Source organism: Hyla sarda, chromosome 2 (assembly GCF_029499605.1).
Source record: "Hyla sarda isolate aHylSar1 chromosome 2, aHylSar1.hap1, whole genome shotgun sequence".
Classification (NCBI taxonomy): domain Eukaryota; kingdom Metazoa; phylum Chordata; class Amphibia; order Anura; family Hylidae; genus Hyla; species Hyla sarda.
This window is the reverse complement of record NC_079190.1, coordinates 487,284,447-487,302,412: the sequence shown is the minus strand read 5'-3', so window position 1 is coordinate 487,302,412 and position 17,966 is coordinate 487,284,447. Positions and strand designations below refer to the sequence as shown.

General features: G+C 43.2%; 1 protein-coding gene across 1 annotated transcript in view; it reads right to left on the bottom strand.

Annotated features, from left to right (window-relative positions):
- MRPS6 (mitochondrial ribosomal protein S6) overlaps positions 1–17,966 on the bottom strand; it is a 62,501-nt gene that overhangs the window by 5,094 nt on the left and 39,441 nt on the right. The window contains exon 2 of the mRNA XM_056559574.1: positions 7,511–7,650. Coding sequence (XP_056415549.1) covers positions 7,511–7,650 — 140 coding nt within the window. The remainder of the gene's footprint in view (positions 1–7,510; positions 7,651–17,966) is intronic.

Here is a 17,966-nt window from a genome sequence, read left to right as displayed (position 1 = left end):
GGGCCCGTGTGAGGCTCATTTTTTGCGCCCAGATCTGTAGCGTTTTTGCTTTGATGTGACTTTTTGATCGCTTTGTCTTTTTTATTAAATTCAGGAGTTGCAGTTAGTTACTAACTACAACTCCCAGCATGCCCTGATACAGCCTGTGGCTCAGCAGCAGCCCCAAACGAAAACTACAACTCCCACAATGTTGGACTATATAGTAGTATATAGTATAGATCAGTGTTTTTCAACCTGGGGTGCATCCAGCTGTTGCAAAACTACAACACCCAGCATGCCCGGGCAGCCGTTGGCTGTCCGGGCATGCTGGGAGTTGTAGTTTTGCAACAGCTGGAGGTGCTCTGGTTTGGAAACACTGATGGATGTGGCTGCAGCTAAACCACGACTGGCTAGCGCTGTTGCCTACCTGCGCTGGGGTCCTAGGTTTAAATCCCACCAAGGTCAACATCTGCAAGGAGTTTGTATGTTCTCCCTGTGTTTGTGTGGGTTTCCTCCCCGTACTCCAGTTTCACCTGCACACTCCAAAAGATACAGAAATGTGAACTTGGGGACAGAGACTGATCTGAGTGATGACAATCCCTGTACTGCGCTGCAGAATGTGCTAGTGCAATATAAATGAAGGAAATAATAATAATAATAAATTATATTATTATTATTAATTATTATTATTATTTAGCAGAGATCTGATATCACCTGAACTGCCATGTAAACCTGGCCATAACCTTTTTGCAAGATCCTGACCAGCCCTGTTTCATGCTGTAATCTGATGTATGTGTCAGCCAAAATACCCCCATAATAATGTGTGCCAGCCAAGATACCCCCATAAGTGTGTCAGCCAAGATACCCCCATAATAATGTGTGCCAGCCAAGATACCCCCATAAGTGTGTCAGCCAAGATACCCCCATAATGTGTGCCAGACAAGATACCCCCATATTAGTGTGTGTCAGCCAAGATACCCCATAATAGTGTGTGCCAGCCAAGATACCCCCATAATAGTGTGTCAGCCAAGATACCCCCATAATAGTGTGTGCTAGCCAAGATACCCCCATAATAATGTGTGCCAGCCAAGATACCCCCATAAGTGTGTCAGCCAAGATACCCCCATAATAGTGTGTCAGCCAAGATACCCCCATAATAGTGTGTCAGCCAAGATACCCCCATAATAGTGTGCTAGCCAAGATACCCCCATAATAATGTGTGCCAGCCAAGATACCCCCATAAGTGTGTCAGCCAAGATACCCCCATAAGTGTGTCACCCAAGATACCCCCATAATAGTGTCACCCAAGATACTCCCATAAGTGTGTGTCACCCAAGATACCCCCATAATAGTGTGTCAGCCAAGATACCCACATAATAGTGTGTGTCAGCCAAGATGCCCCATAATAGTGTGTCAGCCAAGATACCCCCATAATAGTATGTGCCAGCCAAGATATCCCCATAATAGTATGTGCCAGCCAAGATATCCCCATAAATGTGTGTCAGCCAAGATACCCCCATAAGTGAGTGTCTGCCAAGATATCCCCATAATAATGTGTGCCAGCCAAGATACCCTCATATTAGTGTGTCAGCAAAGATACCCCCATTATAGTGTGTCAGCCAAGATACCCCCATAATAGTACATGTCAGCCAAGATACCCCCATAATAGTGTGTGTCAGCCAAGATATCCCCATAATAATGTGTGCCAGCCAAGATACCCCCATAATTGTGTATGCCAGTCAAGCTATCCCCATAATAGTGTTTGTCAGCCAGGATATCCCCATACGTGTATACCAGCCAAGATATCTCCATAAGTGTGTGTCAGCCAATATACCCCCATAATAGTGTGTGCCAACCAAGATATCCCCATAATAGTGTGTGCCAGCCAAGATACCCCCATAATTGTGTGCCAGCCAAGCTATCCCCATAATAGTGTGTGTCAGCCAAGATATGCCCATAAGTGTGTGCCAGCTAAGATACCCCCATAATTGTGTATGCCAGCCAAGCAATCCCCATAAGTGTGTGTCAGCCAAGATACCCCCATAATGGTGTGTGCCAGCCAAGATATCCCCATAATGGTGTGTGCCAGCCAAGATACCCCCATAATTGTGTATGCCAGCCAAGCAATCCCCATAAGTGTGTGTCAGCAAAGATACCCCCATAATGGTGTGTGCCAGCCAAGATATCCCCATAATGGTGTGTGCCAGCCAAGATACCCCCATAATGGTGTGTGTCAGCCAAGATACCCCCATAATGGTGTGTGCCAGCCAAACTATCCCCATAATAGTGTGTGTTAGCCAAGATATCCCCATACGTGTATGCCAGCCAAGATACCCCCATAAGTGTGTGTCAGCCAAGATATACCCATAATAGTGTGTGCTAGCCAAGATACCCCCATAATGGTGTGTGTCAGCCAAGATACCCACCATAATGGTGTTTGCCAGCCAAGATATCCCCATTATCGTGTATGCCAGCCAAGATACCCCCATAATGGTGTGTGTCAGCCAAGATACCCCCATAACGGTGTGTGCCAGAAACAGACAGCCTTATAATGGTCTCTTCTTTGGACTTTCTAAACCAGTCAACCCTTTGTTGAAAAAAGTTTTTCATGGATAATCTCTGCCAACTCCTCCTGCACCTTTATGGGCACAGCCATATTGTAAGCATGCTGCCTTGTAAGAATGTTATTTTATCCGTTGCTGTAAAATTCCTTCTGCCGTCCTGGATGGTTCAGGTGGGTGTGAAAGTACTCCAAGTAAACTATCCCAGTACAGGGAGCGCTGTGTGTGTGTTTTACTGGCGTGAGAACGACGCCTTGAACTGCACACCGCAGCCATGAGACAACATCCCAACATAGAAATACATTCCGCAGCTATTTTTTTTTTTTTTGATAATTAAAAGAAATATATATTTTATTTATTTATACAAAAATTTTAAACGCTATCTCATCTCATAAAGTGATATCACTAGGACAGTGTTTCCCAAGCAGTGTGCCTCCAGCTGTTGCAAAACTACAATACCCAGCATGCCCGGACAGTCAAAAGGCATGCCGGGTATTGCAGTTTTGCAACAGCTGGAGGCACACTGTTTGAGAAACACTGTCCTAGCACTAGAGTAATTTGTTAATTTTTTTCATTTCTTTTTGAGAACATTATGGGGACAGTCATCTTGCCTGGGCTGTTTTCAACAGCACTTAGTGATATGCTTTACAGCAAGCCCCATGGACATAGACACATCTCCATACCCCTATTCTTTCTTTGGGACACATTTCTGAGCACGCTCTGTGACCTGTACAGTGGTCATTCTAAAGGGCAGGGGGAGGCTGAGCTCCTATTGTCTTCTCTAAATGCTGGTGTTACGGTACATTGCACTGTAATTCTGAACAGATCACTATCCTGCATCCTCCTCCTTATCATCACAGACACAATAGGAAGTCTCAGTTTGAGATTAGGCCTAGTGGCCAGACTGAAAACTGCAAGATTTCATGTTTATTTACAATGTACTCTCTGTCTCCAATGCTTTACACTGCTCCACGCTTTTTTCGTCATGCATTAGCCTAGTATAAGCTTACTAAGGAGTCATTAAAGGGGTTGTCTCACCATTAAAGTGTACCTGTCATATCACAGATAAAATAATACTTGTAAATGTTACTCACTGGGTCATACAGATGCTTTAAATGTCTTTTTTACGTGTCTAGCTTCTGTATTTGCCTCACATATCCCTCCGTTCTTCTGCTTACTCATTCTGACATCCACTGCTCATGAAGGGGAGTGTCCGAGGCATGCACTGAGCCCGCCTTCACTCACCATGCATTCACTTTCTCCCTGAGTCTGCTGTGCTGTGCTGGGTCTCTTCATCCAATCACTGCAGGCTGCTCTGCAACCCCTGCCCTATCAGAAGTCTGATAGGACAGGAGTGAGTATAGAAGAGTGTTAGTCCCACCGTCACTTCCAGGACTTTGTCCCTGCCTGTACTTCAGATGATGCTGCAGCTGGATACCCCTCTATTCCAACAGAAGATTTAGGACCACAAGGGGTCCCAGCACAGTGAGACCCCCCCGAAAACCACTTATCCCCTGTCTTGTGGATACAGGATAAATCTTGAAGCGGTTATGCAGCTTTTAAAAACGTATCCCCATGCACTTTTCAAATCATCTCTGTAGTTACAGTCCGCTCAGCCAATCACCTGCTGCAGCAGCGTCCTGCCTCAGTTGGTGATTGGTTGAGTGGACTGTCACTGCACATACGAGTACGTCTCAGAAAGTGGGGGCTGGAGCGCTTAGTGGGGAAAGTCGGGGAGGGATGAGTTGTTTGGTCTGGTTGGGGGGGGGGGGGAAGCCCAGCGGTCTAAGGCTGGGTTCACACCTTGTTTTTGCAATACAGTTCCCGTATCAGGTTTTTGAATAAAAAACGGATTCCTCCAAACCTGACTAAACTGTATCAAAACGTGTGTACAGTTGAAAACTGTATACGGCTTGAAAAAATTATGACTGGTTGCATCCGTTTTTTAAGAAAAAAACGTATATGTTTTTAACTTTTTCCATTCCATTATGAATAAAGTTTCACTTGTTTGATTGAAATTCCAAGAAAAAAGCTGTGCAAAGTCAAAAACCGTATGAGGAAAACCGGATGGAACCGTACGCACATACAGTTCTGTACGTTTCCCATTGACTCCCGTGATAAAAAACAAAAAAAACAAAAAAAAAAAAACGTATACATTTCAATACGGTTTTTCACCCGGACCAAAAACCGTGGTAGGCTACGGTTTTGGGTACGGGGAGGAAAAAAATAAAACAGACAAAACCGCACAGGATGCAAAACGGACACAACCTGATGCATCGTTTGGCATACGGTTTTCAATAGAGAGTCAACGCATACGGTTTTCAATACGGTTCTGCACGGCTTTCATATTGAAAACGTATACGGGAACTGTATTGCAAAAACGTGGTGTGAATCCAGCCTAAGCCTCGCAAACAAAAACGTATCCCCAAACTTGAAAATAAGGGATACGTTTTCTGAAAGCTGGGGTACCCCCATTTAACGGTGGAAGAACGAATTTACAATAAATCAAGAACAAAAGGAGACATTTATCAAAACCTGTGCAAAGGAAAAGATGCCCAGTTGCCCATAGCAACCAATCAGATGGCTACTTTCATTTTGCTGAGGCCTTGTTAAAAATGAAAGCAGCGATCTGATTGGTTGCTATGGGCAACTGGGCAACATTTCCTCTGGACAGGCTTTGATAAATCTCCCCCATAATGATTATAAGCCACAGGCAGAGGCTCCGGGGACCCCTATACCAGGAGGCAACAGGGCCTGGATGCTTTATAACCATACATTGAATACACCTCATAGGAATACACAGTCTTCCTCTCACAGCACAAGGGTTAACCCCCGGATCAGGTGCCCCATGGCTATTTTTCAGCCGCGCAACACTTGCGATTACCTAGCTTAATGGCATCACTTGTTGCCAGGAAACCATCCGGGACACCCGCTGGCCAGCTCTCACATCCCGGCCCCCACAAAGAATTTAACATCCAACAAAAAGCCAACAGACAACTTACAAAAAGGTCGATAAAAAGTAAATTATTAAAACGGACAGGCCTGGATAATAACCCCATTAACAAGTGTCCCAGAGATTTTCTTAAAGGAACATCAAAACTATGAGACCTTACAGACGGGCTCTCTGCAAGAATACTGACCCTTACACTAAAAATAATAACAATATTAATAACAAAAATAAAAAAATTATATGTGTCTATGTATAGAGTAATTGCAGATAATTGCATAGTGACAGACGTTGTATTAAGAACAAAACGAAACATGTTATTGAACAAAAACATGTACCCCATATAATGCAATACCATTATATACAAACCCCCTAGACTGCATAGATAGGTTTTAGGCCAGTGGTTCCCAAGCAGGGTGCCTCCAGATGTTGCAAAACTACAACTCCCAGCATGCCCGGACAGCCAAAGGCTGTCCGGGCATGTTGGGAGTTGTAGTTTTGCAACACCTGGAGGCACCCTGCTTGGGAACCACTGTTTTAGGCAAACCTAAAACCAAAAAAAGGACTTCTGCAACTGCGCAACGCCTTCTAAACACCCACACAGTTCCCCTGGCTCCTGCACTGACCTGTGTGACAAGTGACCTGTATATACAGTATAAAGTGGACATTGGATTGGGGGTATTATCTAGGCATTTTAAAGTATTTGGCTATTTGCCCTGGTTTGGTCTTGGTTTTACTTTGAGCAATGATTGGCAGAATCGCGTGGACAATATATGGGGCGTATTTTATAAATATCCTAGATTTTATGCTCCTTAAATAGCGTAGGCTGTCTTGATCACACAGCTTTTTACAGTTCCTTTATACGCCCTTTTGTTCCCGAGATATGTGGGTTTAAAGGGTACCTTTCATCCCATAAAAACTTTTGATATATTATAGATTAATGTATGCAGAATAACTTTCCAATAGCATGTTATTAAAAAATATGTTTCTTTATATTTCATTTTCCACTTTGAAAAAAATGGGAGCAGGGAGCAGTGCTGAGCTTGTCTGTGTCCCGGCTTCAGTCGGAGATTTAGGACTCCAGCATGAGTCTGAAATCTATAAAAAATAAATAAATAAAAAATAAAAAAAAGACCAGGACTGGTAGGAAGACCCCTAGTGGTATTTTTTTCAAAGTGGAAAATTAAATAGAAAGAAGCATTATATATATATATATATATATATATATATATATATATATATTTTTTTTTTTTTTTTATTTTTTTTTTTTTAAACTATAGTATTTATTAAAGATTTTCACAAAAGAAAACAAGAGTGCACTAAAACGCAATCAAAGCATAACACGGGACGCAGCCCAGTACAAGAAGCATATTTTTTAATAACATGCTATTGTAAAGTTATTCTGCATACATTAATCTATAATATATCAAAAGTTTTTTTGATGAAAGGTACCCTTTAAAGATTTTCTGAAAATTCAGGGAATAGTCAGATGGGCGTGAACTTAATTTTAAAAATGGGAGTGTTTATCAGGTAAAGGTGGGATTATAAAGTCAGGGGGTGTGAATGTTATACATTAAGGGGGGTGTATGCCTAATACACACACCCTAACTGAATAATCCCGCCTATTACCTCATATTAAATCTTGGATAACCCCTTTAATGGGTTAACGCCTTCCAGTGTACGAAAGCCTAAGCAACTGGACTTTATGCTGGCATCATGGCTTCTGTTTTTTGTAGGACAAATCTATTCTGATATGGATTAAAATGGATCCTAAAGAGCAGAATAGAGCTATATAATGCCCCGCCCACGAGGAGCTACAAAAAGAAACTTGATTAGAGCCAGACCTAGCCAAACATGTTTTCACACTTCAAAATCTACTGTGTTATAGTTAGGACCCTCAGTGCTGGGTATGGGGATCCTGGCTGAACTTTGGCCCTCCAGATGTTGCAAAACTACAACTCCCAGCATGCATGGACATCGAAGATCCATCGGTTGCATCCTATTGCCTCATGCTTATACATACCCTCCTCGCGTGTGACGCTGACTGTGCTTGGAGATCTTATAAGGAAGATTCTTCTCCCCGAGGTTTTCCAGGTTCCGTATAATGGCTCCTTTTTCCATCAGAGTCTCTATCGTACGTTTCAAAGTTGCCACTGTCTCAGGCTGAAAAAAAAAATGGGGGTGGGGAGAGAGAAAGAGTTAAAACACTGGATACAGTTTTCCACCCCCTCGGTTCCCATTCCCCTCAATATATGTTGAACAAGCAAATCGCAGTAAGAGGGTTCATACACGTTGCGGATGAATAACCGTAACAACATAACGTAACCCTGTGCTTTAACCAGTGTCTGCTGTGGATTCTAAGCAACTGGTTTACCATAGAGAACCTTCTAGGTATTATTTTAGTAAAACTGGTGTCTGATATGATGTTGCAACACCAAAGTGGTGTTTTTTTAAATAAATTAAAAAATAAAACAACTTGTGACATGTCCTAAAGCAGCGTCCCAACCTGTGTGCCAGCAGTCTGTCGGACATAATGGTGATGCAACACGCTAGGACCCCTGTGATGTATCATAGCTCTAAGGTCTTCATGGGCTTCTGACAGGGGGTAACCTAACTACAGGGGGGTCCTATATAAAGGTAAAAGCTACCTACAAGGGGTCCAGCATACAGGGGCAAACTATCTACAGGGGGGTTCTTACATTAGGAAGAAAACTATCTATGGGGGGGGGGGGGTTCTACATCTGGGGGGGAAACTACCTACAAGGGAGTCCTACATTAGAGTGGAAACTACCTTTGGTGTGGGGGTGTTACATGCAGGGGGGAAAACTACCTTCCCAGGGGAGGTGTGCCCCAAACCGAAAAAGGTTAGGAAACACTGTCCTAAAGACATTGGCCCTCATTTTCTATTGCAAACCTGACATGTTTTGTCGGGTTGTGCGCCAGATTCTGGTGCACTGCACCAGAAATTGTGCCTGAGCCAGAATTTGCGCCAAAAATGAGAAAACCTGGCTTTTTACAGAAAAAAAACGAAAAAGGGGCATGGATGTCGGGGAAATGGGGCGTGGTCCGAGAAAAGGGGCGTGTCCCCGAAATTTTCACAAAGACCCAACATATTTACTAAGGTTTCCAGAGAAAATGTGGGGGATTTGAGCGGAGGAAAACCCGACAGATCAGAGCAGGTGTAAGAAAAAAAAAGAAAAAAAAAAAAAGAAAAATGTAGGGAAATGGGAAAATGTAGGGAAACCTTAGTAAATACTGTGGAAAATAAATTGTAGGGAATGAAAACCCATGAAGAAACCTACACAACACTAAGTAAATCAGGGCCATTTTTGATCATTCGGGGTCTGAACACGCACTAGAATAGGTGGGGAGAGAAGTGCGCAGCTGAAAACTTCTCTTTGGGGTCTGAACATTTGACTTTTTACATTTCTCTACAAGTTTTTCCCAACCAGGGTGGGTTGCAAAACTACAAATCCCAGCATGCTCAGACAGCCAATGGCAAACAAAATGTAGAGATACGTTAAAAGTTTTTTTTAAGTGACCGTGCCAATTTAATGCTTTAATCCAAAATTCTGAATTCTTATTTTATTGCTATTTTGTATTTTTTTACTTGACCGCAGTAGTGGTCACCCTGCAGTAGACCATCTAAGGGCAGCACACTGCATTCATATGGTGGCCATACGTCTGCTCTCCATTTATAGTTGGTGAGGAAGTTTCTGTATCTCTTTAGCATAATGAAGCCATGCGAGCCCCCTGTCCCTGAGGAAGGTTACTTATTAAGTACTATGTATACAGGACAGCAGCCTACGTGCACAAAGCCTTATACTGTACAGTACACAGATAGGCCACCAGGTGATCTCTCACATACTGTAATGTACTGATGTTGCCCAGATAACATGCGACAAACTGGTTCAACCTGCAGATGCTATAATAGTCCTGTAGTATAATAGTCCTGTGTTAAAAGAGTAAGTCCATGTACTGCCCACAGATTTCAAGAGAAACACTGTAATGCTTCACTTCACCTGCGGAGGCACTGCAAGAGAATTTAACACTTGCAAAGTAGTTCTTCTTATCTTATCAGTCTGCCTTCTTCAAGCTGATCAAGAACATGACAATAAATATTAGCTCCTGTCATGTCCTCTCGAGAAAGAGATTTACTTTAAAACGCTTCGGAATCATGGTTTAAAGGGGTTCTCCCCTGGAAAACTTTTTTTTTTAAATCAACTGGTGCCAGAAAGTTAAACAGATTTGTAAATGACTTCTATTAAAAAAAATCTTAATCCTTCCAGTACTTTTTAGGGTCCATATACTAAAGAGAAATCCAAAAAAGAAATGCATTTCCTGTGATGTCCTGACCACAGTGCTCTCTGCTGACCTCTGCTGTCCATTTAGGAACTGGAGAAAATCCCCATAGCAAACATATGCTTATCTGGGCAGTTCCTAAAATGGACAGCAGAGGTCAGAAGAGAGCACTGTGGTCAGGACATCACAGGAAATGCATTTCTTTTTGGATTTCTCTTTAGTATACAGCCCCTAAAAAGTACTGGAAGGATTAATATTTTTTAATAGAAGCGATTTACAAATCTTTTTAACTTTCTGGCACCAGTTGATTTAATTAAGAAAAAAGTTTTCCACGGGAGTATCCCTTTAAATAAAGCCTTGGGGATCCGGGTAAGCAGTCAAGGGGGGGGGGGGGGGGGGGGAGGGGGGGGACTGCAAACTTCATGCATCCACAGAGATTAGTGATTGTATGGAATAGCCTACAAGTAGAAGTGGTAGCCGCAAATATAGTGAAGGAGTTTATGCATGTATGGGGTAGGCCTACGGCTATCCTTCATATACGCTAAGGATAGGCCTAAGGCTATCCTTCATAAAAGATAGGAATAAGCATAAGGTTATCCTTCATATAAGCTTCGGATAGACATAAGGCTATCCTTCATATAAGATAGAGATAGGCAGAAGGCTATCCTTCATATAAGGTAGAGATAGGCATAAGGCTATCCTTCATATAAGATAGGGATAGGCATAAGGTTATCCTTCATATAAGATAGGGATAGGCAAAAGGCTATCCTTCATATAAGATAGGAATAGGCATAAGGTTATCCTTCATATAAGATAGGGATAGGCAAAAGGCTATCCTTCATATAAGATAGGGATAGGCATAAGGTTATCCTTCATATAAGATAGGGATAGGCAAAAGGCTATCCTTCATATAAGATAGGGATAGGCATAAGGCTATCCTTCATATAAGATAGAGATAGGCATAAGGCTATCCTTCATATAAGATAGGGATAGGCATAAGGTTATCCTTCATATAAGATAGGGATAGGCAAAAGGCTATCCTTCATATAAGATAGGGATAGGAATAATGCTATCCTTCATATAAGATGGGGATAGGAATAATGCTATCCTTCATATAAGATAGGGATAGGCATAAGGTTATCCTTCATATAAGATCGGGCCAAGGACTATTTATCGCAATAAGAACTAGATGGGCCAATTGGTTCTTATCTGCCGACACGATTCTAAAGGAATACTTTTTAACACAAGGAGAACATAAATGCAGAACTCACATTGGTATTTAATTTGTCAATATCTATCAAATTCCATCAAAAAACTTGTTGTTTTTAATGTTTTGGTTCCCAATGCCCGGGGAGATTTCCTAAAATGTGTCAATTATGTTTTAAATATATTTTCTCCATTGATTAATATAAAGACCGTCTTCAGGCAAGATAGCACTCAGATGACTTCTCACCACAAAGTGACACATTAGGGCTGGATTTCTGACTTCAAAGAATGTCTTCATGTAAACCCATGAGCCATTGAGGATGTTCATGAATGGTCACCATTTAACATTCCTTTAGTTACCAGGGTTCATGGGGTGATGGCAGGAAAGAGGTTGTCTCATGATACAGATGATGGATAAACTACACTGCTTAAAAGAATAAAGGGAACACTAAGATAACACATCCTAGATCTGAATGAATGAACTGAGCCAGGTCTGGGGAACAGGCGGGCCAGTCCATAGCATCAATGCCTTCCTCTTACAGGAACTGCTGACACACTCCAGCCACATGAGGTCTAGCATTGTCTTGCATTGGGCGGAACCCAGAGTCAACCGCACCAGCATATGGTCTCACAAGAGGTCTGAGGATCTCATCTCGGTACCTAATGGCAGTCAGGCTACCTCTGCAAGCACATGGAGGGCTGTGCAGCCCCCAAAGAAATGCCACCCCACACCATTACTGACCCACCGCCAAACCGGTCATGCTGGAGGATGTTGCAGGCAGCAGAACATTCTCTATGGCGTCTCCAGACTGTCACGTCTGTCACATGTGTTCAGTGTGAACCTGCTTTCATCTGTGAAGAGCACAGGGAGCCAGTGGCGAATTTGCCAATCTTGGTGTTCTCTGGCAAATGCCAAATGTCCTGCACGGTGTTGGGCTGTAAGCACAACCCCCACCTGTGGATGTCGGGCCCTCATACCACCCTCATGGAGTCTGTTTCTGACCGTTTGAGTGGACACATGCACATTTGTGGCCTGCTGGAGGTAATTTTGCAGGGCTCTGGCAGTGCTCCACCTTGCACAAAAGCGGAGGTAGCGGTCCTGCTGCTGGGTTGTTAACTGCCTACGGCCTCCTCAACGTCTCCTGATGTATTGGCCTGTCTCCTGGTAAAGCCCCCATGCTCTGGACACTACGCTGACAGACAAAGCAAACCTTCTTGCCACAGCTCGCATTGATGATCCATCCTGGATGAGCTGCACTACCTGAGCCACTTGCGTGGGTTGTAGACTCCGTCTCATGTTACCACTAGAGTGAAAGCACCGCATTCAAAAGTGACCAAAACAGCAGCCAGGAAGCATAGGAACTGAGAAGTGGTCTGTGGTCACCACCTGCAGAACCACTCCTTTATTGGGGGTGTCTTGCTAATTGCCTATAATTTCCACCAGATGACTGCCGATGCGGGGCGGAGGTTCGTGACGTCACAGCCATGCCCCCTCAATGAAAGTCTAAGGGAGGGGGCATGATGGCTGTCACGCCCCCTCCCATAGACTTGTATTGAGGGACGTGGCTGTGACGTCCAGAGCCTCCGGCGCTGCACCCGACGCTCTAAACGAACGCCGGGTGCAGCAGGGAGATCGCTGCACCCTACGCTCAGACATCTTATCCCTAACCTTTGGATTGAGCATTACTCAAAAGTGCCCATATTAGTAACAATAAATTGACTTTCTAATTTATTTGTATGAAAGAAACTACATAGCCGGATCTGTTGAATGTAGAGGCCATGTGATGACCTACGCTGTGTACAATGAATGAATTGGCAAGGTATGGACAGACTGAATGGTGAGTAGTTTTTCTTTTTTTTTTTGTATTAAAAGGTTTTTACAGATTTTTATCTTACTAAAAAATGGTATATATTGCAGCTAATATTAAAAGAAAAAATGCACACAGTAACTGTATCCAGGCAGCGTACAAAGAAGCGGTGAGAAAAGAGCAGAAGGAGAACATAATCCTACAAAACAATGTGAATTGATCTATTATTTATAAGGGAAGTTTAATAGTTTCCATCACAGATACTCCTCACTGGAAATCTACATCTGGTAGTCGAAAAATAACTAAAGCTGGCTATACACATTACACAGCTGCCAGACAGATGCTTATCCAGTTGATATCTCCTTACACACTGGCTCAGCTCAACTGAACATGCATGCGTTTGACTGGGAAGAGGGGAGTAAGCTGCTGCCAGACACCTCAGTTGATCTCCCTTAAAACAAAAGGTAACAGACAAGTTGATATACAATTACCTAACCCTTCTTTCCGGAGGTTACCACACATATTACATGGTTAGATGGTCGCACCAAAATCAGAAGATTTGTCGTCAAGTTGTAATCTAATGTATATGGCGAGCTCAAAGAGGTTGTCCAATAAAATCTATTTTCAACTTATTAGCATATATTTGTACATAAAATTATTCTCTTTCATGGTTTCCTTTTGCTTTTTAAAGCAAACTATCTACTCTGTTGTTCTCATTGGACCAACTTCCTGTCTGGTTTACTTCCTGTTCCTGTGTACACTCTAGCCAGGAATTTAGCCAACTCTAACACTATGTGGGAGGAGTTAGGGAAGAAGGTATAGTGGCAGGAAGTTAGCATTGGCTAAATTCCTGGCTAGAGTGTACACAGGAACAGGCAATCCCTTACACCAGACTAATCAGACAGTTTGTATCAAAACAGGATTGACTATCGGACAACCCCTTTAAAGGAGTACTGCAGCCATAGACAACTTATCCCCTATCCGCATGATAGGGAACAAGTGTCTGATCGCGGGTAGTCAGACTGCTGGGATCCCCCACGTTCTTCCGTATGGGAACCTGGGACTGCCGCGGCTCTGTGCAGCTTATTTTCGGGTTGCGGACCTCCCTATCAGGTGGGAGTGAGCACAGTGGAGTACTAGCCCACCCTCGCTTACTAGACTTTGTCCATGCCTGTGCTTCAGCTTGGAGAAAGCCATGATTTTATAAGCCATGATTTCTATAAAAAAGGAAAGAAAATTTTCTTATATATTTCTAAGTATATTAGAAAAGGTTAATGTTTTGCCAAGATGTACAACATAATCACAAGTTTTTGAATCTGACAGTGCCCATTTAAGAGTGAAGGTACTGCATTAAAGGGGTACTCTGCTGCTCAGAGTTTGGAACAAACTGTTCCGAATGCTGGAGCCAGTGCCGAGAGCTCGTGATGTCATAGCCCCACCCCTCATGATGTCACGCCCCGCCCCCTCAATGCAAGTCTCTGGGAGGGGGGGATTGACAGCCGTCATGCCCCCTCCCATAGACTTGCATTGAGGGGGCAGGGGTGTGACATCATGAGGGGGTGGGGCTATGATGTCATGAGCTCCCAGCTCCAGCATTTGGAACAGTTTGTTCCAAACGTTGAGCAATGGAGTACCCCTTTAAGACGCCTTAAACGTTACCAGAAGGACATAGATTTAGAATTAGATACTTGAAAGGGCTGGGACATCTATTGACACTAAACAAGAATATACAACACCTGTCGAATTAATATGGGAAGATTCTTGAGTTGACTGGAATGCAAGGTTACATTCATTTACCACACATCCCTTTTATTCTGACAAACTGTATCTGGCCCAGAATCAAGAACAGCTTGAGCTATTACCCAGGAACTAGAAAAACCTGATTTACAGACCAAAAGATAAGCTGCAAGTATTTACACATCTATGTACATAAGTTGGACTGCTTAACTCACTTTTAAGATCAAAATGTTTTTTTTAGTCATCAGGGACCAGAGAAGTATAAAACATATAAAAAGGAATATCCCAGTATGGGAGTGTGATCATTTACACAAACACCATGCAGGGTAGACAAAAAGTAAGCTTGACAATAGAAAAAAAAATTTGTCAAATTGAGAAACAAGAGTAAAACGGGAAAAGTAAAAGGAAAGAAGGGGATGAAAAAGACTCTCGACAGAATTATAGATTCAATTTCTAATTGCAAAGATGGTGGAGCCACACATTGGGATCCTTTAAATTGGGACCACAAGAATCATGTGCAGTAGAAGACAAATGATGTGTTACTGTCTAAGGTCCTGATACGACATCCAAAATTTCCACCCAAGTCACCCTTTAAGTAGAGATGGTTAATTTCCATTTCTTAGAAATGGTATAAAAATCCAAGAGTAAGGCCCAAAAAAAAATTTGGTAAGAAAATTCTTGTAATGTACCGTATTTATCGGGGTATACCACGCACCGGCCTATAACACGCACCCTCATTTTACCAAGGATATTTGGGTAAAAAAAGTTTTTTACCCAAATATCCATGGTAAAATGAGGGTGCGTATGTGTGCGCGTGTATACCCCGATACACCCCCAGGAAAGGCAGGGGGAGAGAGGCCGTCGCTGCCCGCTTCTCTCCCCCTGCCTTTCCTGGGGTCTAGAGCCCTGCTGCCGCCGCTTCTCTCCCGCTGGCTGTCTGCGCCGCTGCCCGTTCTCTGCCCCTGACTATCGGTGCCGGCGCCCCATTGCCGGCGCCGATAGCCAGGGGGAGAGAAGCGGCGCCAACAGCCAGGGGGAGAGTAGGGGCAGCGCATAGCAACGACGCAGGGGACACACGCCAGAGGCCTGAAGCAGCGCGGACCTGACCCCGGCAACAGGTAATTATGCAACCGGGGATGGGGGGAGGCAACAGGGCAGCGGCACCGGCAATGGGTGCCGCTGCCCCTTCTCACCCCCTGGCTGTCGGCGCTGCTGCCCCATTGCCGGCGCCGCTTCTCTCCCCCTGGCTATCGGTGCCGGCAATGGGGCGCCGGCACCGATAGTCAGGGGGAGAAAACGGGCAGCGGCGCCGATAGCAGGGGGAGAGAAGGGCCGGCAGCAGGGCTCTAGACCCCAGGGCAGGCAGGGGCAGAGAAGCTGGCAGCGCTGGCTGTCGCTGCACCTGCAAAGCCGCTGCAGTTCATTGATTTAAAGCACCCGCTTTAAATCATTGAACTGCAGCGGCTTATCGGCGTATAACACGCACATAGACTTTAGGCTAAAAATTTTAGCCTAAAAGGTGCGTGTTATACGCCGATAAATACGGTATATGAAATTGACAAGATGTAGATCAAAAATATATCCCATAACTCATTTGAGAAGATATGACCGATCTATTTTCCCCCAGATTGATTGGTGACGTTTCATCAGCATTGGTAAGCACGAAAATTTAGTAAAGTTAGAAGCCCCTAAGTGAAATTAGAAATCACCCTTTAAGTCACCCATACAAGTATTTTAACTTGAATCAATGTTCCAGCCGGACAGTATCTTAATGAAATTCTCTCTGTGGCCTAGAAGTCACCATAATGTGAACAGGTATTGGCCATGTGCGATGAAGATGTATTAGTGGGGAAAAAAAGTCCTTGAGTTTCTTGGTCACAACTGGGATTGGAATGAGAAGCTTTGACCATAGCAATACTCTTGACAGTTTCTGGTACTGTCATAGGACAAAATTTTTAGAAAAATATAAATAAAAGGTGGCTCCCTTCACAGTAAATTGACTGTAGTCCTACAGTGGGAATCAAAAGTTTAGGCACCCCAGGTACAAATTTGTATTAATGTGCATAAAGAAGCCAAGGAAAGATGGAAAAATCTCCAAAAGGCATCAAATTATAGATTAGACATTCTTATAATATGTCAACAACAGTTAGATTTTATTTCCATCATTTACACTTTCAAAATAACAGAAAACAAAAAAATGGCGTCTGCAAAAGTTTGGGTACCCTGCAGAATTTATAGCATGCACTGCCCCCTTTGCAAAGCTGAGACCTGCCAGTGTCATGGATTGTTCTCAATCATCATCTGGGAAGACCAGGTGATGTCAATCTCAAAGGTTTTAAAAGCCCAGACTCATCTGACCTTGCCCCAACAATCAGCACCATGGGTTCTTCCAAGCAGTTGTCTAGAAATCTGAAACTGAAAATAGTTGATGCTCACAAAGCTGGAGAAGGCTATAAGAAGATAGCAAGTCTTTTTCACATGTCAATAGCTGGAAGATAAAAGCAAGATTTGGAAGACCAAGAAAAATATCAGACAGAACAGCTCGCAGGATTGTGAGAAAAACAATTCAAAACCCACGTTTGACTGCACAATCCCTCCAGAAAGATCTGGCAGACACTGGAGTTGTGGTACACTATTCCACTATAAAGAGATACTTGTACTAATATGGTCTTCATGGAAGAATCATCAGAAGAAAACCTCTTCTACGTCCTCACGACAAAAATCAGCGTTTGAACTTTGCAAATGAACATATAGACAAGCCTGATGCATTTTGGAAGGGGAACAGAATTTAATGAAAAGAACCTCTGTCCAACTGTTAAGCATGGGGGTGGATCAATCATGCTTTGGGGCTGTATTGCAGCCAGTGGCACAGGGAACATCTCACGAGTAGAAGGTAAAATGGATTCAATAAAATTTCAGCAAATTTTGGATGCTAACTTGATGCCATCTGTGAAAAAGCTGAAGTTAAAGAGAAGATGGCTTCTACAAATGGATAATGATCCTAGACACACCTCGAAATCCACGGGGGATTACATCAAGAGGCGTAAACTGAAGGTTCTGCCATGGCCATCACAATCTCCTGACTTCAACATAATTGAAAATCTATGGATAGACCTTAAAAGAGCAGTGCGTGACAGACAGCCCAGAAATCTCAAAGAACTGGAAGACTTTTGTAAGGAAGAATGGGCAAAGATACCTCAAACAAGAATTGAAAAACTCTTGGCTGGCTACAAAAAGAGTTTACAAGTTGTGATACTTGCCAAAGGGGGCAGTACAAGATATTAACACTGCAGAGTGCCCAAACTTTTACAGACACCATTTTTTTGTTTTCTGTTATTTTAAAAGTGTAAATGATGGAAATAAAATCTAACTTTTGTTGACATATAAGAATGTCTAATCTGTAATTTGATGCATTTTGGAGATTTT